Source organism: Pseudophryne corroboree, chromosome 6, assembly GCF_028390025.1.
Source record: "Pseudophryne corroboree isolate aPseCor3 chromosome 6, aPseCor3.hap2, whole genome shotgun sequence".
NCBI classification, from domain to species: domain Eukaryota; kingdom Metazoa; phylum Chordata; class Amphibia; order Anura; family Myobatrachidae; genus Pseudophryne; species Pseudophryne corroboree.
The window spans coordinates 502,538,153-502,564,797 of NC_086449.1; the positions used below are offsets into that span (position 1 = coordinate 502,538,153).

At 46.3% G+C, this 26,645-nt stretch overlaps 1 protein-coding gene across 5 annotated transcripts in view; it reads left to right on the forward strand.

The window, feature by feature from the left end:
- The window catches only part of PPP1R12A (protein phosphatase 1 regulatory subunit 12A), a 342,147-nt gene that overhangs the window by 212,850 nt on the left and 102,652 nt on the right, over positions 1-26,645 (forward strand). For 4 of the 5 annotated variants that reach the window (XM_063927383.1, XM_063927385.1, XM_063927384.1 and 1 more), the window contains 2 exons: positions 8,591-8,752; positions 15,773-15,949. In XM_063927383.1, coding sequence (XP_063783453.1) covers positions 8,591-8,752; positions 15,773-15,949 — 339 coding nt within the window. The remainder of the gene's footprint in view (positions 1-8,590; positions 8,753-15,772; positions 15,950-26,645) is intronic. The other variant, XM_063927386.1, reaches the window with a different exon arrangement.

The window sequence follows — 26,645 nt, forward strand, 5'->3', positions numbered from 1 at the left end:
TCCCCCCCGCCGTTTTCTCAAATATGCCTTGCTGAAAACTCCCTCAGGCAGGGAGGCTGCGCTAGAGGCAATTAATAAGCTGTATTCCCAGCAGGTAATACTCAAGGTGCCCCTACTTCAACAAGGACGGGGTTACTATTCCACACGGTTTGGGGTACCGAAACCGCATGGTTCGGTGTGACCCATTTTATATTAAAATCCTTGAACACATACATAAAAAAATTCAAGTTCAAGATGGAATCGCTCAGGGCGGTTATTGCAAGCCTGGACGAGGGGGATTACATGGGATCCCGGGACATCAAGGATGCTTACCTGCATGTCCCCATTTACCATCCTCGCCAGGAGTACCTCAGATTTGTGGTACAGGATTACCATTACCAAGTCCAGACACTGCCGTTTGGACTGTACATGGCACCGAGGGTGTTTACCAAGGTAATGGCCGAAATGATGATACTCCTTCGAAAAAAGGGAGTTTTTATTATCCCGTACTTGGACAATCTCCTTATAAGGGCAAGGTCCAAGGAGCAGTTGCTAGTCGGGGTAGCACTATTTTGGAAAGTGCTACAACAGCACGGTTGGATTCTAAACAGTCCAAAGTCACAGCTGGTTCCTACGACAAGTCTACTGTTCCTGGGGATGGTTCTGGACACAGAACAGAAATAAGTGTTTCTCCCGGAGGAGAAAGCCAAGGAGCTGTCATCTCTAGTCAGAGACCTCCTGAAGCCAAAACAGGTATCGGTGCATCATTGCACGCGAGTCCTGGGAAAAATGGTAGCTTCCTACGAAGCAATCCCATTCGGCAGGTTCCATGCAAGAACTTTTCAGTGGGACCTGTTGGACAAGTGGTCCGGATCACATCTTCAGATGCATCGGCTGATAACCCTGTCTTCAAGGACCAGGGTATCTCTACTGTGGTGGCTGCAGAGTGCCCATCTTCAAGAGGGCCGCAGGTTCGGCATACAGGACTAGGTCCTAGTGACCATGGATGCCAGCCTTTGAGGCTGGGGGGCAGTCACACAGGGAAGAAACTTCCAGGGACTTTGGTCAAGTCAGGTGACTTCCCTACACATAAATATTCTGGAACTGAGGGCCATTTACAATGCCCTGAGTCAGGCAAGGCCTCTGCTTCAAAACCAGCCGGTACTGATCCAATCAGACAACATCACGGCAGTCGCCCATGTAAACCAACGGGGCGGCACAAGAAGCAGGATGGCGATGGCAGAAGCCACAAGGATTCTCCGATGGGCGGAAAATCATGTGTTAGCACTGTCAGCAGTGTTCATTCCCGGAGTGGACGACTGGGAAGCAGATCTTCTCAGCAGACCTCCACCCGGGAGAGTGGGGATTTCATCCAGAAGTCTTCCAAAGGATTGTACACCATTGGGAAAGGCCACAGGTGGACATGATGGCGTCCCGCCTCAACAAAAAGCTATAAAAGATATTGCGCCAGGTCAAGGGACCCTCAGGCGATAGCTGTGGACGCTCTGGTAACACCGTGGGTGTACCAGTCGGTTTATGTGTTCCCCCCTCTGCCTCTCATACAAAAGGTACTGAGAATAATAGGAAGGCGAGGAGTAAGAACGATACTCGTGGTTCCGGATTGGCCAAGAAGAGCTTGGTACCCAGAACTTCAAGAAATTATATCCGAGGACCCATGGCCTCTGCCGTTCAGACAGGACCTGCGGCAGCAGGGGCCCTGTCTGTTCCAAGACTTACCGCGGTTACGTTTTGACGGCATGGCGATTGAACGCCGGATCCTAAAGGAAAAGGGCATTCCGGAGGAAGTCATTCCTACGCTGATTCAAGCCAGGAAAGATGTAACTGCAAAACATGATCACCGCATATGGCGGAAATATGTTGCTTGGTGTGAGGCTAAAAAAGGCCCCAACAGAGGAATTTCAACTAGGTCGATTTCTGCATTTCCTACAAGCAGGAGTGTCTATGGGCCTAAAATTAGGCTCCATTAAGATACAGATCTCGGCTCTGTCGATTTTCTTCCAGAAAGAACTAGCTTCAGTACCTGAAGTTCAGACATTGTAAAAGGAGTACTGCATATTCAGCCCCCGGTTGTGCCTCCAGTGGCACCTTGGGTTCTCAACGTGGTGTTGAGTTTCTTAAAATCGCATTGGTGTGAGCCACTAAAAACCGTGGATCTAAAATATCTCACGCGGAAAGTGGTCATGTTATTGGCCTTGGCTTCGGCCAGGCGTGTATCAGAATTGGCGGCTTTGTCATATAAAAGTCCTTATCTGATTTTCCATATGGATAGGGCAGAATTGAGGACTCGTCCCCAGTTTCTCCCTAAGGTGGTATCAGCTTTTCATTTGAACCAACCTATTGTAGTGCCTGCGGCTACTAGGGACTTGGAGGATTCCAAGTTACTGGTCGTAGTCAGGGCCTTGAAAAATTATGTTTCCAGGACGGCTAGAGTCAGGAGAACTGACTCGCTGTTTATCCTGTATGCACCCAACAAACTGGGTGCTCCTGCTTCTAAGCAGACTATTGCTCGCTGGATTTGTAGCACAATTCAGCTGGCGCATTCTGCGGCTGGACTACCGCAGCCAAAATCTGTAAAAGCCCATTCCACAAGGAAGGTGGGCTCATCTTGGGCAGCTGCCCGTGGGGTCTCGGCTTTCCAACTTTGCCGAGCTGCAACTTGGTCAGGGGCAAACACGTTTGCTAAATTCTACAAAATTGATACCCTGGCTGAGGAGGACCTGGAGTTCTCTCATTCGGTGCTGCAGAGTCATCCGCACTCTCCCGCCCGTTTGGGAGCTTTGGTATAATTCCCATGGTCCTTACGGAGTTCCCAGCATCCACTAGGACGTCAGAGAAAATAAGATTTTACTCACCGGTAAATCTATTTCTCGTAGTCCGTAGTGGATGCTGGGCGCCCATCCCAAGTGCGGATTGTCTGCAATACTTGTATATAGTTATTGCCTAACTAAAGGGTTATTGTTGAGCCATCTGTTGAGAGGCTCAGTTATATTCATACTGTTAACTGGGTATAGTATCACGAGTTATACGGTGTGATTGGTGTGGCTGGTATGAGTCTTACCCGGGATTCAAAATCCTTCCTTAATATGTCAGCTCGTCCGGGCACAGTGTCCTAACTGAGGCTTGGAGGAGGGTCATAGTGGGAGGAGCCAGTGCACACCAGGTGACCTAAAGCTTTCTTTAGTTGTGCCCAGTCTCCTGCGGAGCCGCTATTCCCCATGGTCCTTACGGAGTTCCCAGCATCCACTACGGACTACGAGAAATAGATTTACCGGTGAGTAAAATCTTATTTTTTTTTTATCAGGGAAATGCACTACTATTGTTTGTCTTCTTTGTGAATACATGTATTGTCCTTTGTGTTTTTCTGATATTCGTATGTACCAGTTTATTTCCTATTTGACAGTAAAAATATTAACAGAACACTATGTAATCCAATGTCTCTTGGCGCTTAATACCACAATCAATTCTGTAATGGCTACCCTAAATGGTCTACAGTTCCAGTTATCGATCAGCTGCAGAGTGTGGAATTATGCCTGTGTACGCATAAACACTAGTAGCACTCTCCTGTTGCTGCAGGAGATGATACTTAAATAGAAATTTGTTCACACTGCGCTTAATTAATAAGGTCCATAAGATAACTGAAAACACATGCAACAATATTATCAATTTAATTTAATATATTTTGTACCGAAGATATAAGACAAAAATTAGATATTAAAAAATTATACATAAATATCAAGGATAAAAATACATATTACATCACATCCAAATATCCTATCACTGTATGTATAACATTAAAATTGTAAATACAATTGATATCTCTTTCCAGCTTATCTGGCTACTACTTAGAGGTGGATCAATGGCCTATAGTAAATCAGTGCACTGATATATATGGTATTCCGTGGGGGGAAGTTTATATTGAAAATAAGAATCTTGGTTCTTTTCAGTCCCGCAAATGATAATTAATAATGTCCCGATGTAGGTGCTTATCCTAAGCACTGACTACCAGATGTACAATTGCGCTGTAGAAAGCTAGAAAATAAATTGCTTATAGTAATAACCCGGTATAAGTGCTCAAATGTGTCAATGGATTACACCAAGATCACCACCATGAAGTAATTAGCACAATTATTCGATGCAGGGTCAGCAGTGTTGAATCGGAAGGAGCTGGCTGGGAGGCACCGGACATCTCCGTTCTCCCCAGTGTGTGTGCCGCTACCACTTCCAATAGCCGCCCGACGAAATCCTGCCGTGGTGGTGGGTTACTGTCCATGTATAAGCTGTCCCCAAAATTGGACGTAATAGCATTTAATAAAAGAATTTTGCTATAGTTATATACATCTGTTCGTTTTGCATCTTTATACAAACTAGACACAGGTTTCAACTATCATAAGAAATTTATATGTAAGAAAAAGCGTCAGAGGTACCCCCTTTTTTGTTTATCCTTCTGAGGGGAGGTCGATCACCTCTTAACCTCTTTGGCAGCTTTTTCATTTACATACTCTTAGGGGTATATGCAATTAGCGGCGAATCGCGGCAAATTATCGCCGTTTTTTAATTCGACACAATTCGACAGGTGAATTCCAGCAGGTGGCTTCCGGAATTCACCATATTCAATGAAAAACAAATTCGACAGTCCCGCGGGCGAAAAACGGCCGATTTGCCGGATTTTGCCGCGATTTAAAAAAACGGGAAAAAAACGGCGTGGGGTCCCCCCTCCAAAGCATAACCAGCCTCGGGCTCTACGAGCTGGTCCTGGTTCTAAAAATGCGGGGACAAAATTGACATGGGATCCCCCGTATTTTTAAAACCAGCACCGGGCTCTGCGCCTGATGCTGGTGCAAAAAATACGGGGGACAAAAAGAGTAGAGGTCCCCCGTATTTTATACACCAGCATCGGGCTCCACTAGCTGGACAGATAATGCCACAGCCGGGGGTCACTTTTATACAGTGCCTTGCGGCCGTGTCATTAAATATCCAACTAGTCACCCCTGGCCGGGGTACCCTGGGGGAGTGGGGACCCCTTCAATCAAGGAGTCTCCCCCCCCCCCCCCCCAGCCACCCAAGGGCCAGGGGTGAAGCCCGAGGCTGTCCCCCCCCCCCCCCCCCCCCCCATCCAAGGGCTGCGGATGGGAGGCTGATAGCCTTGAGGAAAATGACAGAATATTGTTTTTTCCAGTAGTACTACAAGTCCCAGCAAGCCTCCCCCGCAAGCTGCTACTTGGAGAACCACAAGTACCAGCATGCGGGAGAAAAACGGGCCCGCTGGTACCTGTAGTACTACTGGAAAAAAATACCCAAATAAAAACAGTAGACACACACCGTGACAAGTACAACTTTATTACACACTGCCGACACACACATACTTACCTATGTTGACACGCCGACTGCCACAGTCTCCGACGATCCGAGGGTACCTGTGAAAAAAATTACTCACCTGCCAGTGTCCAGAGATAAATCCACGTCCAGAGATAAAATCCTCGTACTTGGCAAAATAAAAACACGCACACCCGTACCAACGGACTGAAAGGGGTCCCATGTTGACACATGGGACCCCTTTCCACGAATGCCGGGACCCCACGTGACTCCTGTCACTGAGGTCCCTTCAGCCAATCAGGAAGCGCTACTTCGAGGCGCTCACCTGATTGGCTGTCTCGCGTCTGAGGTCAGACAGCGCATCGCAAAGCCTCTCCGTTACTTTCAATGGTGGGAACTTTGCCATCAGCGGTGGGGTTACCCGCGGTCAGCCGCTGACCGCGGGTGACCCCACCACTAGCCGCAAAGTTCCCACCATTGAATATAATGGAGAGGCTTTGCGATGCGCTGACAGCTCAGACGCGCACAGAGCCAATCAGCAGAGTGCAAGGTCGTTGCGCTCGCTGATTGGCTTACGAGACCTTTCAGTGACAGCAGTCACGGGGGGGTCTCTCTGCATTCGGGGAAAGGGGTCTCATGTGTCAACATGGGACCCCTTTCACTACGCTGGTCGGGTGTTCGTTTTCTTATTTTGACAAGTACGTGGATTTATCTCTGGACCATGGTTCAGGTGAGTATAATTATCTTTTATTTTCAGGTACCCGTGGATTCTACTTGGAGAAGAGGACTGACTGCTTCGTGTCAACATAGGTAAGTATGTGTGTGTCGGCAGTGTGTAATAAAGTTGTACTTGTCACGGTGTGTGTCCTGTTTTTATTTGGGTATTTTTTTTCCAGTAGTACTACAGGTACCAGCGGGCCCGTTTTTCTCCCGCATGCTGGTACTTGTGGTTCTCCAAGTACCAGCTTGCGGGGGAGGCTTGCTGGGACTTGTAGTACTACTGGAAAAAACTATATTCTGACATTTTCCTCAAGGCTATCCGCCTCCCATCCGCAGCCCTTGGATGGGGGGGACAGCCTCGGGCTTCACCCCTGGCCCTTGGGTGGCTGGGGGGGACGGACCCCTTGATTGAAGGGGTCCCCACTCCCCCAGGATACCCCGGCCAGGGGTGACTAGTTGGATATTTAATGCCACGGCCGCAAGGCACTGTATAAAAGTGACCCCCGGCTGTGGCATTATCTGTCCAGCTAGTGGAGCCCGATGCTGGTGTATAAAATACGGGGGACCCCTACTCTTTTTGTCCCCCGTATCTTTTGCACCAGCATCAGGCGCAGAGCCCGGTGCTGGTTTTAAAAATACGGGGATCCCATGTCAATTTCCCCCCCGCATTTTTAGAACCAGGACCAGCTCGATGAGCCCGAGGCTGGTTATGCTTTGGAGGGGGGACCCCACGCCATTTTTTTCCGGGATTTTTACATTCCATTTAAAAAAATAAAAATAAAAAAATATTATTTTAAAAAATATATAAATAATATTTGTGCCTCCAAAAAAGACAAACCAAGTACCTAATCCCTTCTAATATAAATAGATATGCTATTATCAATAAAAAAAACACACAAAAAAACATGTTTTAAATTTTTTTTATTAGTTTCACCCACCAAAGTGTTGCGGATTGAAAATTTTGAATTTACTGTCTAAAAGCACTGTTGTCGAATTTCCAAACTTCAATTGAATACACTTTGGTCGAATTGCAGCACTTGTATCATTGCAGAAAAGTCGAATTTCAAAAAGTCGAATTTTGAAAGTCCGTTTTTTGGACGGAAAGCACTGAATTGCATTGACGATTTTTTTTTTTTTTGCGAAAAATTCCAGAAATTCGACAATTTCGTGAATTCGACCGCAATTGCATATACCCCTTAAACTGACAAAGCGATTGGCGCAGCCTTTATCCATCAACTATTTCTCATTGTCTCAGCTTGGTTTGTTTCAGAGTTGGGTGCTTTGTCTGCAAGCCACATTTCTCATTTTCATGTGGTTAGTGCAGATTTATGTGTGATTCCTTCCTTTCAACTTTGGGTTACTTCAGCTTTCCATGTCAGCCAGGCACTTCTGGCTTTTCTTCATCCCTGACTTCCTGGAACTGTCGAGGTCTGGCTCTGTTGCACGTGGTCTGAGCACTGTGGAGGTACTTGAACATGGCTTCCTCAATCCGTGGTTGGCCTGCTACAAGCAGCCCGTTGCACAGTGGATCTGTTCCGTATTCGCTCAAGCAAATTTTGGTGTGGGGAGACCTGCACCGACCTGGGTGTCAGCGCATTCTCACAGTTCGGTCCTGACCTCCTGGGCTACATGGCTTATGGCTACAGTGGAACAGGGTTGTCCACGCGTTCGCCCATTTTTTTTGATTTGGGGTTTATGCCTCCAGCTACGTCCAGTTCTCCAGCTAGGCAGCCTGAGCATTTCCTCCCATGGGGGCAGCAGTTGAATGTCCCGTGGTACAGTATCCCCCAGCCTGGATAAAAGAAAACAGGATTTTTGGTACTTACCGTTGAATCCTATTCTGTGAATCTGGCTGTGGGAACACTGTGTTTCCTCCCTCATGCTCAGTTTTGTCATGGCCGTCATTTCTTTAGGTTCTGTTTATTATTGTTCCAGTTGTTTCACCGAGTTATGGCTTCTCTTTGCTGGGCTATATTCAAGTTGTACTAGCATTCTGGAGATTTACAGGGAGAGAAGCGAATGTTTTAACGGTATATTTTACTTTAAGTGCCAGCACCTACCCACCCAATCAGCCATTTGTGTATTGAAGAGGAGCAGTCTAAGCTTTTTGCAGTTACATTTACAGTTCCCTGCCTTCATGCTCTGCACTTCTATACACCATGGTGTTCTAGTTTCCTCCACTGGGACTACAAGATAAGCTTTTAAAACAATTACAAAAAATAAGTGTGTAAAGTACACTGATTACAAGCAAGTAGTTATGGAACTAATACTTTTGGGGCTTTAATAAAATGTAATTTTCATGTTGGGAATATTTTTGGTACACCTGCTCATTTAGCAATATAATTCAAATATACAGTAGGAAAAGCCTTAATATGTTAAGAGTGGGTTAAACTTCGTTATTCCTCAGGATTTTGTGGTCATTATTTTGCAGTTATATTAGAGGTATAACCAACACATTCTCCCAAGCCCTGGACACTGATAGCCTTGTTTCTAATTGCGTCATTTATTCTTTTTTTTCTCTCTCTTAACTTCTCCCCCCCTTTCTTCATTGTTTCAGTGGTTCCTTTGGCAGAAGGCAAGATGAGCTACTTAGTTCTAGTGTTCCAAGTACAACTTCTGGATCAACACCAACAGTTACCTCTTCTGGACTTACAAGGAGTCTGTCCAGCACTATTAGTACTGCAAAGAGTACAGTGGGTTCTTCAGGCTTACCCAGCAGGTATAACTGCAGACCTGATTTCATTTTTACAGTCCTTGTTTAGGTTATGTTGCAGCTTTATATCTAATGCTAGTACACACTATGCGATATGTCCTTCGTTCACACGACAAACAACACATCGCCTACTACAGGTGCGTACAGAAGAATATATGGAGAGGAGCCCTGGACTGCACACCCTAGCTTCTTATAATGGGATGTTCTACCTTGCTGGGACTTAGTACTACAATATAGGAACACGGGTGCAGGTTCACCATACACCATTAAAATTATAATAAACATAATATTTGAGGGTCTTGGCATATATTGGGCAGTATATGAGCCTGGCCACCTACTTCACGGTGACCTCGTCGGACAGGTACCTAACTCTATAGGGGTTCGCCTCTGGGGCGCAGAGCACCCCCAAACTACACCAGCCACACCACCCCAGGGCACCACACAGAAAAAGGATAGTAGTAAAGATCAGTGTTAAGCAAATGAAAGCGGCTGCTGAGAGAAAAAAAAGCGGACAGCAGTAAGGTGTCAGTGTTAGAAAGTGAGGTTTAGCTGAGCAGTGTTACAAGTGTAAAAGATATGTGAAAAATGCTACATAAATATAAAACATACAAGGTGATATAAGTGTTAAAAATAAATGTAATGTATTGATGCCCCAAAGTGGCCCAGCCAGAGCAGTACAGGGAGCTCCACGCCCCAGAAGTTCACCCCCAAACTGTGAACAGAAGAATGTCTGTGAATGACGTTATTCAGACAAATGCAGATATAGCCGTACATCTGGCTGTCCATACGGCCGGCCACCCCATATGCCTGCCCAGAAACCACCAACAATGAGGTAGCTACCGGTTCCTAAGGCCAGACGTGTCGGGTGGAGTATTGGTAAATGTGCAAACGCAATATCGTTTGTGATTAGCACTTACCAAATCGTTTGTTTGGTCAGCACATCAGGCAGCAAGCCAGTCGATCCATCGCTAAGGTGTGTACCCAGGATAACTTTCAAAGTACTCTGATAATTAGCCAAGAAAACACACACTGAGAATTCAGATGTACGTACTGTAGCAGTTTTTTATGTTCCTGCCATGTGCTGTAATTGCAGGATCCTAGCATAAAATACCCTAAATTGTCTGTCTTAATCTGTTCTTTCTTAGCAGCTTTTTTGTTTGTCTGAAGATGGTAAAAAAAATGTCTGTGTGTATATATATATATATATATATATATATATATATATTTATTTCTCATACGTCCTAGAGGATGCTGGGGTCACAACAAGAACCATGGGGTATAGACGGGATCCGCAGGAGTCATGGGCACTTTAAGACTTTCAAAGGGTGTGAACCGGCTCCTCCCTCTATGCCTCTCCTCCAGACTCCAGTTTAGAATCTGTGCCCAGTGAGACTGGATGCACTCTGAGGAGCTCTACTGAGTTTCTCTGAAAAAGTCTTGTTAGGTTTTTTATTTTCAGGGAGTCTGCTGGCAACAGTCTCCCTGCTTCGTGGGACTTAGGGGAGAGAAGTCAGATCTACTTCTGTGAGTTTAAAGGCTCTGCTTCTTTGGCTACAGGACACCATTAGCTCCTGAGGGTCTGATCGCTAGGTACGCCTAGATGCTCGTTCCTAGAGCCCGCCATCACCCCCCTTGCAGAGCCAGAAGTCAGAAGACAGGTGAGTAGAAGAAGAAAAGAAGACTTCAGTGACGGCTGCTGAGGTACCGCAACACTTGCACGCTGCGCGCCATGCTCCCACACACAGCGGCACTACAGGGTGTAGGGCACGGGGGGGGGGGGGTGCCCTGGGCAGCATATATGACCTCTATAAGTAACTGGCAAGAGCGGGCATAGTGCCAGGACACTGTCCGGACCCCCGCCAGTATAAAAATTTATTTGGAAAGAGCGGGTCTGGAGCGCGCCAGTACGTGGGCGGAGCTTAGCCCTCACAGCACACAACCCGGCGCCATTTTCTCTACACAAGGCTGCAGAGACGCTGGTCCTTCCTTACACTGCTGCATAAGTATCAGGTCTGGGGCATTTTCTGTGGTGTTTCAGACCGGGATAGAGCCCTGGGGTGTGGGCTGGCAATAACTCCCTCTGTGTCCCTCTGACAGGCTTTACTGTGGGTCTGTCCCCTATAGGCCCAGTGTGTCTGGGTGTGTTGGGTGCACGTGTGTCGGCATGTCGCGGAGTGCTCTTCCCAGGGGGAGACTTATGTTAGGGACACAAACGGCTGTGGGAGTGACCCTGTCGGCACCGCTGACACCTGATTGGGTGAATGTTTTGAGTGCTTTGAATGCAAATGTGACTCTGATAAATAAGAGAATGGATAAATCTGAGTCTCAGAACCAGGCATGGAAGAAATCCGTAGAGGATGTGTTGTTACAAGTCCAGGACCCCTTGGGGGTCACAAAAACGTTAATTTGCCCAGCTGGCAGACACGGACACTGACTCAAGTGTCCACTATAGTGATGCCAGATTAGATCCAAAACTGGCAAAGTGCATTCAGTACGATTGTGGCAATAAAAGACGTATTACATATCACTGAGGACCCTACTGTTCCTGATACTAGGGTCTGTATGTATAAAGGAAAGAAACCGGAGGTAACGTTTCCTCCCTCTCATGAACTGAACACGCTTTGAGAAAAGGTTTGGGAAAATCCTGACAAAGTTTGATTCCCAAAAGGATTCCAGTGGCATATCCGTTTCCCTCTGGGGATAGGGAAAAATGGGAGTCACCTCCCATTGTGGACAAAGCTCTATCACGGCTGTCCAAAAAGGTGGCTCTTCCCTCCCCTGACACGGCAGCCCTAATAGATCCTGCGGATCGTAGGCAGGGAAATACATTGAAATCCATTTGTCACCACGGGTACGCTACTCAGACCAGTATCTGCGTGGGTGAGTAGTGCTATCGAAAAATGGGCAGATAACTTGTCCTCTGTAATAGATTCCCTGGATAGGGATAGTGTTCTTTTGACACTAGGTTATATCAGGGACGCTGCAGTCTGCCTAAAGGAAGCTGCGAGGGATATTGGCCTCTTGGGATCAAGGGCCAATGCCATGGCCGTCTCAGCTAGGAGAGCATTGTGGATTCATCAATGGAATGCTGATGCTGACTCTAAGAAAGCTATGGAGTCTCTACCGTATAAAAGTGGTGTATTGTTTGGTGACGGCCTCGCTGACTTGGTATCTACGGCTACCGCGGGTAAGTCATCATTTTTACCTTATGTGCCTGCACCACAAAAGAAAGCACACCACTATCAGATGCAGTCCTTTCGGCCCAATAAATACAGAAAAGGCCGAGGGTCTTCCTTCCTTGCTTCTAGAGGAAAGGGAAAAGGTAAACTATCACCGGACGTGGCCGGTTCCCGGGAGCAGAAGTCCTCCCCGGCTTCTGCCAAATCCACCGCATGACGCTGGGGCTCCTCTGCTGGAGTCCGCACCGGTGGAGGTACGTCTCAGGCTCTTCAGTCAGTTCTGGGCTCGTTCGGCCCTGGACCCATGGGTTTTAGAAATAGTGTCCCAGGGGTACAAACTGGAGTTTCAAGATGTTCCCGCTCGCCGATTTTTCAAATCGGCCTTGCCAGCTTCTATTCCGGATAGGGAGGTGGTATGCGTCGCAATACAAAAATTGTGTCACAATCAAGCCACTGTCAGGGTTCCCCCGTCGCAACAGGGAGAAGGCTTTTATTCGAGCCTGTTCGTGGTCCCGAAGTCAAACTGCTCGGTCAGACCAATCCTGAACCTCAAATCCCTCAATTTCTACCTGAGAATATTCAAATTCAAGATGGAATCTCTCCGGGCAGTGATCTCCAGTCTGGAGGAGGGGGATTTTATGGTGTCGGTAGACATAAAGGACGCCTACTTACATGTTCCCATTTATCCTCCACATCAGGCTTACCTGAGGTTTGCAGTTCAGGATTGTCATTACCAATTTCAGACGTTGCTGTTTGGTCAGTCCACGGCTCCGAGGGTTTTCACCAAAGTAATGATCGAAATGATGGTTCTCCTGCGCAAACAAGGAGTCACAATTATCCCGTACTTGGAAGATCTCCTGATAAAGGCGAGATCCAGGGACCAATAACTGCAGAACATTACGCTCTCCCTGACAATTCTGCAGCAACATGGTTGGCTCCTAAACTTGCCAAAATCACAGTTGGTTCCGATGAGACGGCTGTCGTTTTTGGGAATGATTCTGGACACAGAATTACAGAGAGTTTTTCTTCCATTGGAAAAAGCTCTGGAAATTCAGAACCTGGTCAAACAAATTCTGAAACCAGCAAGAGTATCGATCCATCAATGCACTTGGTTGCTGGGGAAGATGGTGGCGGCCTACGAGGCCATTCAGTTTGGCAGATTCCATGCCAGAAGGTTTTCAGTGGGACCTGTTGGACAAGTGGTCTGAGTCCCATCTGCGCATGCACCGAAGGATAATCCTGTCTTCCGAGACCAGAATCTCACTCCTGTGGTGGCTGCACAGCTCTCACCTCCTAGAGGGACGCAGGTTCGGGATCCAGGACTGAACCCTAGTGACCACGGATGCGAGTCTCCGAGGCTGGGGAGCAGTCACACAGGGGGAAAGCTTCCAGGGAAGATGGTCAAACCTGGAAATTTGTCTACACATAAACGTTCTGGAGTTAAGAGCCATTTACAATGGCCTTCTGCAAGCGGAACATCGTCTTCGCAATCGGGCCGTCTTGATTCAGTCGGACAACATAACTGCAGTAGCGTACATAAACCGCCAGGGCGAAACAAAGAGCAGAACTGCAATGGCAGAGGCCACAAAGGTTCTTCATTCCAGGAGTGGACAACTGGGAAGCAGACTTCCTCAGCAGACACGATCTCTATTCAGGAGAGTGGGGTCTTCATCAAGAGGTCTTTGCAGAAGTGACAAGTCTTTGGGGAATTCCTCAAATAGATATGATGGCGTCTCGCCTCAACAAGAAACTTCAGAGATATTGTTCCAGGTCGAGAGATCCTCAAGCAATAGCAGTGGACGCCCTAGTGACACCGTGGTTGTTTCAGTCGGTGTATGTGTTTCCTCCGCTTCCACTCGTTCCAAAAGTGATAAAGATCATTAGACGAACAAAGGTTCAAGCGATCCTCATTGTTCCAGACTGGCCAAGGAGAGCTTGGTATCAAGATCTTCAGGAATTACTCATAGGAGATCCCTGACCTCTTCCTCTGTGGGAGGATCTGTTACAGCAGGGGCCGTGCGTATTCCAAGACTTACCGCAACTTCGTTTGGCGGTTGAACGCCGGATCCTAGCCGAAAGGGTATTCCCAAGGAAGTCATCCCCACTCTAATTCAGGCCAGAAAAGGCGTAACGTCTAAACATTACCACCGTATTTGGAAAAAATATGTTTCTTGGTGTGAATCCAAGAAGGCTCCTACGGAAGAGTTTGAGTGGGACGTTTTCTCCATTTTCTGCAATTCCTTCAATCTCATTGGTTTGAAACTTTACAGAAGGTAGAGTTGAAATTCCTCACTTGGAAAGTGGTCATGCTGTTGGCCTTGGCATCCGCAAGGCGGGTGTTTGAATTAGCGGCCTTGTCTCACAAGAGCCCTTATTTGATCTTCCATGAAGATAGAGCAGAGTTGAGGACTCGTCAGCAATTTCTGCCGAAAGTAGTTTCGTCGCTCCACTTAAACCAACCTATTGTGGTGCCAGTGGCTACTGACTCCTTGCTGGAATCGAAGTTTCTCGATGTAGTCAGAGCTTTGGAAATTTGTCGCCAGAACGGCGCAGTTTAGGAAAACGGAGGCTCTGTTTGTCCTGTATGCTCACAACAAGATTTGGCCTCCTGCTTCCTAGCAGACTCTGCGCGCTGCATCTGTCATACGTTACAGCATGCTCATTCTACGGCTGGATTGGCGTTACCGAAATCGGTGAAGGCCGATTCTACCAGAAAGGTGGGCTCGTCCTAGGATTTTAATATCTACCGGTAAATCCTTTTCTCTCAGTCCGTAGAGGATGCTGGGCGCCCGTCCCAGTGCGTACTGTATCTGCAGTTTTTTGTTACGTTTCAACACATGTTGTGTTACGTTTTTAGTCAGCCTGTTGCTGACGTTGTTCATGCTGTTGACTTGTGTTATTTTGAATGCCATGTTGTACGGCGTGTTTGAGGTGTGAGCTGGTATGTATCTCACCTTGGTTTAACAATAAATCCTTTTCCTCGAAATGTCGGTCTCCCTGGGCACAGTTCCTATAACCGGAGTCTGGAGGAGGGGCATAGAGGGAGGAGCCAGTTCACACCCTTTGAAAGTCTTAAAGCGCCGATGTCTCCTGCGGATCCCGTCTATACCCCATGGTTCTTGATGTGACCCTGGCATCCTCTTCGGACTAAGGGGAAAGGATTTACCGGTAGGTATTACAAACCTGTATATATATATATATATATATATATATATATATATATATATATATATTATATATATATATATATATATATAATTTTTTTCATAAATATATATAATTGGTCCACCAAATGGTCTAATTTTCAGACTTTTCAAAGGAAAACAGATTTTAAAGTATATTGCCATGCAATTTTTCTTATTTTCTCTGCCCAAATTAATAAAGCAATGGACTTTCAGATTAACTACTTTGTTAACCCAGGAGTAGCATCAGGTCTATCAATAGCAAGATGCCTGAAACCTGGAGGGTTCCCTGTAGATCAGTTGGGGTTAGTGAAGTTTAGATCATATACTTCTTCATCCAGTTCTTTGTATATACACACATACACACACACACACACACACAACTTACTGCTCATGGCTTGACATTCATTTGATAACTCTATAATCATACAAAACTTTTCACTGTAAAAAGTAAAATAATTATGGTCAGTGTATTGTGTTCAGTATTACAGGCCCTAGCCACAATATATCATAACTCAATGTTTTGCGCTGTGAGGCTCTTTCCGAAAGCATATTCGTCCCATTGCTTTTACATGTTAAATTTAAACGTTAACAGCTTGATAGAAATGGCTTTCATTGTGTGTTTGCTCTTTCCTTTCTGTGTTTTGTTGCTTGCAATGTTTTAGTACCTCAAACCGTTTGTGGGCAGACGATAGCTCTGAAAAAGACAAGGATACTGTCCCTACTGCAGTCACCAATCCTGTTGCACCAACCGTTGTAAATCCCACCACTACTTTCACCTCTATGACCACCACTTCCACTGGCACTGTTCCTTTCACAGCGGAGGTCAGGGAAAGACGCAGGTGTGTACATTTTTTACATGAATGGAAGGATCTACATGCCTTGTACTGTCTGTATTGTAGCATTTTCAAGGTACTCTTCTGTGCATTTGAAAGGAAAAATTTACCGTTTTGCCGAAGCATTTCATGTAGGCAACGCTTATTAAATATCTGCGCTAACTGGGGCAAAATGTTGTTTCTAACGTTTAGGCTATTTAAAAATATATATAATTAAACAGCCTTTTCAAAGCCTTGAAATAGGTGGGGCGGTCCTCATTTTACTTCAATGAGACAGACGTATGGAAAATAATGTGAAAGTGATATATTGACAGCTAAAGGCTGTATTTAATAACTTACATTTAAATTTAAAATGTTACATTACGGTTTGTACCTAAATGTTGGTCCATTGTCTGTTCAGACTGATAATCACCTAACCACAGGCAATGGATCATCTTAACACGTGTCGTATATTATCAGTTTGTGAGACAGACTTATGTTTAGCTATTGTTAATAAAGAATTAACTTCTGAGTAGACTCTGCATGTAGAACTGCTCATGAGTCACTCTAATAAGACAACATTTATTTTGCTTGCCATGAAGGAAGAATAATTGGCATACTGTGAATCTCAACTCTCTTGCAGTTTCAGAACTTGCATGTGACTAAATAGAAATTGTAAGACAGAAAAGAATCTTTGTTTGGGGGCACTACTTATATACAATTACAAAATCCGTTTTCTCTGACGTCCTAGTGGATGCTGGGACTCCGTAAGGACCATGGGGAATAGCGGCTCCGCAGGAGACTGGGCACAAAAGTAAAGCTTTAGGACTACCTGGTGTGCACTGGCTCCTCCCCCTATGACCCTCCTCCAAGCCTCAGTTAGATTTTTGTGCCCGAACGAGAAGGGTGCACACTAGGTGGCTCTCCTGAGCTGCTTAGTGAAAAGTTTAGTTTTAGGTTTTTTATTTTCAGTGAGACCTGCTGGCAACAGGCTCACTGCATCGAGGGACTAAGGGGAGGAGAAGCGAACTCACCTGCGTGCAGAGTGGATTGGGCTTCTTAGGCTACTGGACACCATTAGCTCCAGAGGGATCGAACACAGGCCCAGCCATGGAGTCCGGTCCCAGAGCCGCGCCGCCGGCCCCCTTACAGAGCCAGAAGCAAGAAGAGGTCCGGAAAATCGGCGGCAGAAGACATCCTGTCTTCACCAAGGTAGCGCACAGCACTGCAGCTGTGCGCCATTGCTCCTCAGCACACTTCACACTTCGGTCACTGAGGGTGCAGGGCGCTAGGGGGGGGCGCCCTGAGCAGCAATAAAAACACCTTGGCTGGCGAAAATACATCACATATAGCCCCCAGGGCTATATGGATGAATTTTAACCCCTGCCAGAATCCATAAAAAAGCAGGAGAAAAGTCAGCGAAAAAGGGGCGGAGCCTATCTCCTCAGCACACTGGCGCCATTTTCCCTCACAGCTCCGTTGGAGGGAAGCTCCCCTGGCTCTCCCCTGCAGTCACTACACTACAGAAAGGGTTAAAAAAGAGAGGGGGGCACTAATTAGGCGCAGTATTAACAATACAGCAGCTATAAGGGGAAAAACACTTATATAAGGTTATCCCTGTATATATATAGCGCTCTGGTGTGTGCTGGCAAACTCTCCCTCTGTCTCCCCAAAGGGCTAGTGGGGTCCTGTCCTCTATCAGAGCATTCCCTGTGTGTGTGCTGTGTGTCGGTACGTTTGTGTCGACATGTATGAGGAGGAAAATGATGTGGAGGCGGAGCAAATTGCCTGTAATAGGGATGTCACCCCCTAGGGGGTCGACACCTGAGTGGGTGAACTGTTGGAAGGAATTAACAGTGTCAGCTCTTTACAAAAGACAGTGGTTGACATGAGACAGCCGGCTACTCAGCTTGTGCCTGTCCAGACGTCTCATAGGCCGTCAGGGGCTCTAAAGCGCCCGTTACCTTAGATGGCAGATACAGACGCCGACACGGATACTGACTCCAGTGTCGACGGTGAAGAGACAAATGTGACTTCCAGTAGGGCCACACGTTACATGATTGAGGCAATGAAAAATGTTTTACACATTTCTGATAATACGAGTACCACCAAAAGGGGTATTATGTTCGGTGAGGAAAAACTACCTGTAGTTTTCCTGAATCTGAGAAATTAAATGAGGTGTGTGATGAAGCGTGGGTTTCCCCCGATAAAAAAGTTATTGGCATTATATCCTTTCCCGCCAGAGGTTAGGGTGCGTTGGGAAACACCCCCTAGGGTGGATAAAGCGCTCACACGCTTGTCAAAACAAGGGCTCTACCCTCTCCTGAGATGGCCGCCCTTAAGGATCCTGCTGATAGAAAGCAGGAGGGTATCCTAAAATGTATTTACACACATACTGGTGTTATACTGCGACCAGCAATCGCCTCAGCCTGGATGTGCAGTGCTGGGTTGGCGTGGTCGGATTCCCTGACTGAAAATATTGATACCCTAGATAGGGACAGTATATTATTGCCTATAGAGCATTTAAAAGATGCATTTCTATATATGCGTGATGCACAGCGGAATATTTGCCGACTGGCATCAAGAGTAAGTGCGTTGTCCATTTCTGCCAGAAGAGGGTTATGGACACGACAGTGGTCAGGTGATGCGGATTCCAAACGGCATATGGAAGTATTGCCTTAAAAAGGGGAGGAGTTATTTGGGGTCGGTCTTTCAGACCTGGTGGCCACGGCAACAGCTGGGAAATCCACGTTTTTACCCCAGGTCGCCTCTCAACATAAGAAGACGCCGTATTATCAGGCGCAGTCCTTTCGTTCCCGTAAGGACAAGCGGGCAAAAGGTTCCTCATTTCTGCCCCGTGACAGAGGGAGAGGAAAAAGGCTGCAGAAATCAGCCAGTTCCCAGGAACAGAAGCCCTCTCCCGCCTCTGCCAAGCCCTCAGCATGACGCTGGGGCTTTACAAGCGGACTCAGGCACGGTGGGGGCCCGTCTCAAGAATTTCAGCGCGCAGTGGGCTCACTCGCAAGTAGACCCCTGGATCCTTCAGGTGGTATCTCAGGGGTACAAATTGGAATTCGAGACGTCTCCCCCTCGCCGTTTCCTAAAGTCTGCTTTACCGACGTCTCCCTCCGACAGGGAGGCAGTTTTGGAAGCCATTCACAAGCTGTATTCCCAGCAGGTGATAATCAAGGTACCCCTCCTGCAACAGGGAACGGGGTATTATTCCACACTGTTGTGGTACCGAAGCCGGACGGCTCGGTGAGACCGATTTTAAATCTAAAATCTTTGAACACTTACATACAGAAGTTCAAATTCAAGATGGAGTCACTCAGAGCAGTGATTGCGAACCTGGAAGAAGGGGACTACATGGTGTCTCGGGACATCAAGGATGCTTACCTTCATGTCCCAATTTACCCTTCTCACCAAGGGTACCTCAGGTTTGTGGTACAGAACTGTCACTATCAGTTTCAGACGCTGCCGTTTGGATGGTCCACGGCACCCCGGGTCTTTACCAAGGTAATGGCCGAAATGATGATACTCCTTCGAAGGAAGGGAGTTTTAGTTATCCCTTACTTGGACGATCTCCTGATAAGGGTAAGATCCAGGGAACAGTTGGAGGTCGGTGTAGCACTATCTCAGGTAGTGTTGCGGCAGCACGGTTGGATTCTCAATATTCCAAAATCGCAGCTGGTTCCGACGACTCGTCTTCTGTTCCTAGGGATGATCCTGGACACAGTCCAGAAAAAGGTGTTTCTCCCGGAGGAGACAGCCAGGGAGTTATCCGAGCTAGTCAGGAACCTCCTAAAACCGAGCCAAGTCTCAGTGCATCAATGCACAAGGGTTCTGGGAAAAATGGTGGCTTCCTACGAAGCAATCCCATTCGGCAGATTCCACGCAAGAATTTTCCAGTGGGACCTGCTGGACAAATGGTCCGGGTCGCATCTTCAGATGCATCAGCGGATAACCCTGTCACCAAGGACAAGGGTGTCCCTCCTGTGGTGGTTGCAGAGTGCTCATCTTCTAGAGGGCCGCAGATTCGGCATTCAGGACTGGGTCCTGGTGACCACGGATGCCAGCCTGCGAGGCTGGGGAGCAGTCACACAGGGAAGGAATTTCCAGGGCTTATGGTCAAGCCTGGAGACATCACTTCACATAAATATCCTGAAGCTAAGGGCCATTTACAATGCTCTAAGCTTAGCAAGACCTCTGCTTCAAGGTCAGCCGGTGTTGATCCAGTCGGACAACATCACGGCAGTCACCCACGTAAACAGACAGGGTGGCACAAGAAGCAGGAGGGCAATGGCAGAAGCTGCAAGGATTCTTCGCTGGGCGGAAAATCATGTGATAGCACTGTCAGCAGTATTCATTCCGGGAGTGGACAACTGGGAAGCAGACTTCCTCAGCAGACACGACCTCCACCCGGGAGAGTGGGGACTTCACCCAGAAGTCTTCCACATGATTATAAACCGTTGGGAAAAACTCGACAGGTATTGCGCCAGGTCAAGGGACCCTCAGGCAATAGCTGTAGACGCTCTGGTAACACCGTGGGTGTACCAGTCAGTGTATGTGTTCCCTCCTCTGCCTCTCATACCCAAGGTACTGAGAATTATAAGATGGAGAGGAGTAAGCACTATATTCGTGGCTCCGGATTGGCCAAGAAGGACTTGGTAACCGGAACTTCAAGAGATGCTCACGGAGGATCCGTGGCCTCTACCTCTAAGAAGGGACCTGCTCCAGCAAGGACCCTGTCTGTTCCAAGACTTACCGCGGCTGCGTTTGACGGCATGGCGGTTGAACGCCGGATCCTGAAGGAAAAAGGCATTCCGGATGAAGTCATCCCTATCCTGATCAAAGCCAGGAAGGATGTAACCGCAAAACATTATCACCGCATTTGGCGAAAATATGTTGCGTGGTGCGAGGCCAGTAAGGCCAGACGGAGGAAATTCAACTGGGTCGATTCCTACATTTCCTGCAAACAGGAGTGTCTATGGGCCTGAAATTGGGGTCCATTAAGGTTCAAATTTCGGCCCTGTCAATTTTCTTCCAAAAAGAACTAGCTTCAGTCCCTGAAGTTCAGACGTTTGTAAAAGGGGTACTGCATATACAGTCTCCTTTGGTGCCTTCAGTGGCACCTTGGGATCTCAATGTAGTTTTTGGGTTCCAAAAGTCACATTGGTTTGAACCACTTAAATCTGTGGAGTTAAAATATCTCACATGGGAAGTGGTCATGCTGTTGGCCCTGGCCTGGGCCAGGCGCGTGTCAGAATTGGCGGCTTTATCCTGTAAAAGCCCTTATCTGATTTTCCATTCGGACAGGGCGGAATTGAGGACTCGTCCTCAGTTTCTCCCTAAGGTGGTTTCAGCGTTTCACCTGAACCAACCTATTGTGGTGCCTGCGGCTACTAGGGACTTGGAGGACTCCAAGTTGCTAGACGTTGTCAGGGCCCTGAAAATATATGTTTCCAGGACGGCTGGAGTCAGAAAATCTGACTCGCTGTTTATCCTGTATGCACCCAACAAGCTGGGTGCTCCTGCTTCTAAGCAGACAATTGCTCGTTGGATTTGTAGTACCATTCAGCTTGCACATTCTGTGGCAGGCCTGCCACAGCCAAAAATCTGTAAATGCCCACTCCACGAGGAAGGTGGGCTCATCTTGGGCGGCTGCCTGAGGGGTCTCGGCTTTACAACTTTGCCGAGCAGCTACTTGGTCAGGAGCAAATACGTTTGTAAAATTCTACAAATTTGATACCCTGGCTGAGGAGGACCTGGAGTTCTCTCATTTGGTGCTGCAGAGTCATCCGCACTCTCCCGCCCGTTTGGGAGCTTTGGTATAATCCCCATGGTCCTTACGGAGTCCCCAGCATCCACTAGGACGTCAGAGAAAATAAGAATTTACTTACCGATAATTCTATTTCTCGTAGTCCGTAGTGGATGCTGGGCGCCCATCCCAAGTGCGGATTGTCTGCAATACTTGTACATAGTTATTGTTACCAAAAATCGGGTTATTGCTGTAGTGAGCCATCTTTTCTAGAGGCTCCTCTGTTATCATGCTGTTAACTGGGTTTAGATCACAAGTTATACGGTGTGATTGGTGTGGCTGGTATGAGTCTTACCCGGGATTCAAAATCCTTCCTTATTGTGTACGCTCGACCGGGCACAGTATCCTAACTGAGGCTTGGAGGAGGGTCATAGGGGGAGGAGCCAGTGCACACCAGGTAGTCCTAAAGCTTTACTTTTGTGCCCAGTCTCCTGCGGAGCCGCTATTCCCCATGGTCCTTACAGAGTCCCCAGCATCCACTACGGACTACGAGAAATAGAATTATCGGTAAGTAAATTCTTATTATTCCAATTGTAATCAAATACCAAAATAGACATATACCACACAACAAAGTATTTGCTATAACTGCTCTCACCATAGTCTATTATCAGAGTATGTGATCAAGTAGAGTATAACTGTATAGAATTTGAAAAATCGCTTTGTCACAAGTTTTAGTAATGCAGTAGTTAAAAAAATCACTATTTCCATATGTCCTCAACGTACAGTATGTCACGAGCATCCGTATCCAAATTCATTGATATAAATTACCAGCAAAAAATATATGTACAGAATTCTTACAGTTTAAACACTAAGGGAGTACAGGTTGAGTATCCCATATCCAAATATTCCGAAATACGGACGTTTTTGAGTGAGAGTGAGATAGTGAAACCTTTGTTTTTTGATGACTCAATGTACACAAACTTTGTTTAATACACAAAGTTACTTAAAAATATTGTATTAAATGACCTTCAGGCTGTGTATAAGGTGTATATGAAACATAAATGAATTGTGTGAATGTAGACACACTTTGTTTAATGCACAAAGTTATAAAAAATATTGGCTAAAATTGCCTTCAGGCTGTGTGTATAAGGTGTATATGTAACATAAATACATTCTGTGCTTAGATTTAGATCCCATCACAAGATCATCTCATTATGGTACGCAATTATTCCAAAATACGGAAAAATCCGATATCCAAAATACGTCTGGTCCCAAGCATTTTGGATAAGGGATACTCAACCTGTATTCAATTAGTGCCTTTTTTTGACCAGTCGAAAAAACGTCACTTTTCAGCCATTTATAGGCTAATTTACATTTCACCTATTCAATGTCTGTGTCGTTTTTTTGCCTGGTCAAAAAATCCGGCACTAGCGAAAACCATGTGTATCGGCAAATTCTCCGTTGATGCACATGTTTTGGCGAATTCGCAGGTGTGTTTGGCACAATTTTTGCTCATGTTGATTCAACAAAAAAAAGTGAAACGGCATGGGCGAAGATGGATTAAAAAATGGGCGAAAATGCCAGCAATTGAGTAACCTGTGTCGAATTAGTGCCGTTTTTTCGACCAGTTATAATAAATAAAAAGTCAATTGAATACCCCCCTAAGCGTGCATGTAATTGGATGAGTCCCAAGAAGCCCTATTACATAGGAGATGATAGGGAGGTGTGTGTGTACGTAAGTTTTTGTCACTGCTTCTAAATACAGACAGTATCTACATTATTCAGCTTAAGTGCAATTGTAGTGACTGCAACAAAATGATTACCACATGGCAACAAATGTGGCTGTGGCAACATTCTTTAGTTTAGTATGATTGTTGCAGTAAGTTAATTGCTTCATGATAACAAATGTAGCTGTGATAGTTTCTTAATTTATATTGCAGTGCCCAGACAGGGCGATAATGCTTTGTACACAAGTAACAGTTGTAACCAATGATAAACCAGTTAGCAGCAGAATGTAGCTGTGGTAGATAATGCAGCACTCAAATAGTAAAGGGATAGAATAAGAAAAGATTCACCTGTGGGAGGTCTAGTACTGCTGTGTAGTATTTGTTTAAAGGACATTGAATGCTACATGAGTGTGTCCATTCTCCAATAGAGTAAATGGAAACAATAAGGTGAGGTCAGGGTTGATAGTGAAAAGACCCAACCTAGTGTGTACAATATCTGCTGTTCTTCCTCATGCCCTGATAAATGGCAGCGGACAAGAGAATGAGTATCGAGGTGTACACATGTGTGGTGTAAAAAGTCAGCTCCTGCTGTCAGCGTCCCAGTGTCTATACAAATACGTTTTACCAATGAGAGAGCTGGGAAAAGCAGGTGAAAAAGAGGCCTTACTTGATTATCAATGAGAGATACTGATTGTACGTCTCTGGTAAGCAGGTCCCGTTGTGCGCACAACTGGAACCAAGGGGGTCTCTGCGATAATCTTTTCGCTTGAGAAAAGTCAGCAAAGACCTCCTTGGTGAGCAATATTTTAGAAGACACAATTAAGGCTCGGTTTTACATGTGGTAATGTGCAGTATTTTGAGGTGGAATAAAAATCCATTCTGCAGCTCACTATTTTAAATGTAAACCTAGTTATGTGAGCAGACGTAGTTATGTGATCGGCGGTCACAATACCTCCCCCCTGCATCCCGAAATGCTGACTGAAAGGGACTATTCCCACTTGTGGGTGTCCACGACACCCATAGAGTGGGACTAGAACATGTGGCGAGTGTAACACATACCCAAACCGATGTGAGCACTACGTTTTTTTTCCTCTCCTTTAAGCTTATGTACAGTGCCTTGCTAAAGTATTAACCCCCCTGTGCATTTTTTATGTTTTGTTGCCTCACAATCTGGAATTAAAATGGATCGTTTGAAGGTTTGCATCATTTCATTCACAGAACATGCCTACATCTTTGAAGATTTTTTTCTTTTATTGTGAATAAACAACAAATAGGACAAAATACTGTAACGGAAAACTTCAGCGTGCATAAATATTCACCCCCCTAAAGTCAGTACTTTGTAGAGCCACCTTTTGCACCTTTTTACAGCTGCAAGTCGCTTTGGATAAGTCTCTATGAGCTTGCCACATCTTGCCACTGGAATTTTTGCTCATTCCTCAAGGCAAAACTGCTCCAGCTCCTTCATGTTGGATGGTTTTTGCTTGTGAACAGCAATCTTCAAGTCTGACCACAGATTCTCAATTGGATTGAGATCTGGGCTTTGACTAGGCCATTCCAAAACATTTAAATGTTTCCCCTTAAACGACTAGAGTGTTGCTTTAGCAGTATACTTCGTGTCATTGTCCTGCTTGGAAGGTAAACCTCCGTCCCAGTCTCAAATCACATGCAGACTGAAACAGGTTTTGCTCAAGAATATCACTATATTTAGCACCATCCATCTTTCTCTCGACTCTAAACAGTTTCCCAGTCCCTGCTGCTGAAAAACATCCCCACAGCATGATGCTGCCACCACCATGTTTCACTGTAGGGATGGTGTTCTTGGGGTGATGGGATGTGTTGGGTTTGCGCCAGACGGGTCTGGGACTGAGGGTCGACAGCAAAAAGGTTGACACACCTTAGGTCGACGCCAATTGGTCGACACACCTTAGGTCGACATGGACAAAAGGTCGACAGGAAAAAGGTCGACATGGAAAAAGGTCGACATGAGTTTTTTATGTTTTTTTGGTGTCGTTTCCTTCGTAGAGTGACCGGGAACCCCAATTAGTGCACCGCGTCCCCTCGCATGGCTCGCTTCGCTCGCCATGCTTCGGGCATGGTGCCTTCTCTCCGCTACCGCTTCGCTCAGCACAGATTACCGTTCCAATCGTAGTCCACGTGGATCGTTAAGTATGAAAAGGTTAAAAAAAGAAAAAAATTGTGAAAAACCCATGTCGACCTTTTTCCATGTCGACCTTTTGTCCATGTCAACATTTTGTCCTAAGGTGTCGACCAATTGGCGTCGACCTAAGGTGTCGACCTTTTTGCTGTCGACCTGGAGTCCGGATACCGCGCCAGATAGAGTTTTTTCCTTGGTGGCCGAAAAGTTACATTTTAGTCTCATCTGTCCAGAGGACCTTCCGCCATACATTTGGGGAGTCGCCCACATGCCTTTTGGCATACTCAAAACGTGCCTTCTTATTTTTAACACTAAGTACTGGCTTTTTTTCTGGCCACTTCCATAAAGTCCAGCTCTATGGAGTGTACGGCTTATTGTGGTCACATGCGCAGATACACCAGTCTCTGCTGTGGTACTCTGCAAGTTCTTCAGGGTTCCCTTTGGTGTCTGTGCTGCCTCTCTGATTAATGCCCTCCTTGCCCGGTTTTGGTAGCCGGCCCTCTTTTGGCAGGTTTGTTGTGGTACCATGTTTTTTCCCTTTGAAGATGATGGATTTGATGGTGCTTCGGGGGATCATCAAAGATTTGGATGATTTTTTTTTATAACCCAACCCTGACTTGTACTTCTCAACAACTTTGTCTCTGACTTGTTTGGAGAGCTCCTTGGTCCTTGCAAGATCCAGGGAGTTTTTTTTTTTTTGTTCCATATCGACTGCACTATCCATCTTCTGTCACACCATGGGTGGATCCTCAATTTACAGAAGTCCCACCTGGAACCAACTCAGCGTCTCCTGTTCCTGGGGATGTTGCTGGATACTGTAGTACAGAAGGTCTTCCTACCAGAGGACAAGGCGAGAACACTTCAGGAGATGGTCCGAATGGTGCTCCGGCCTACTCAAGTGTCGGTCCATTTTTGCGCATGATTACTGGGAAAAATGTTCGCCTCATACGAGGCAATCCAATATTTAAGGTTCCATGCCAGAACATTTCAATTGGATCTCCTGAGCAAGTGGTCCGGCTCTCATCTACAGATGCATCGGCTAATCCGGCTGTCCCCTAAGGCTAGGATTTCCCTCCTGTGGTG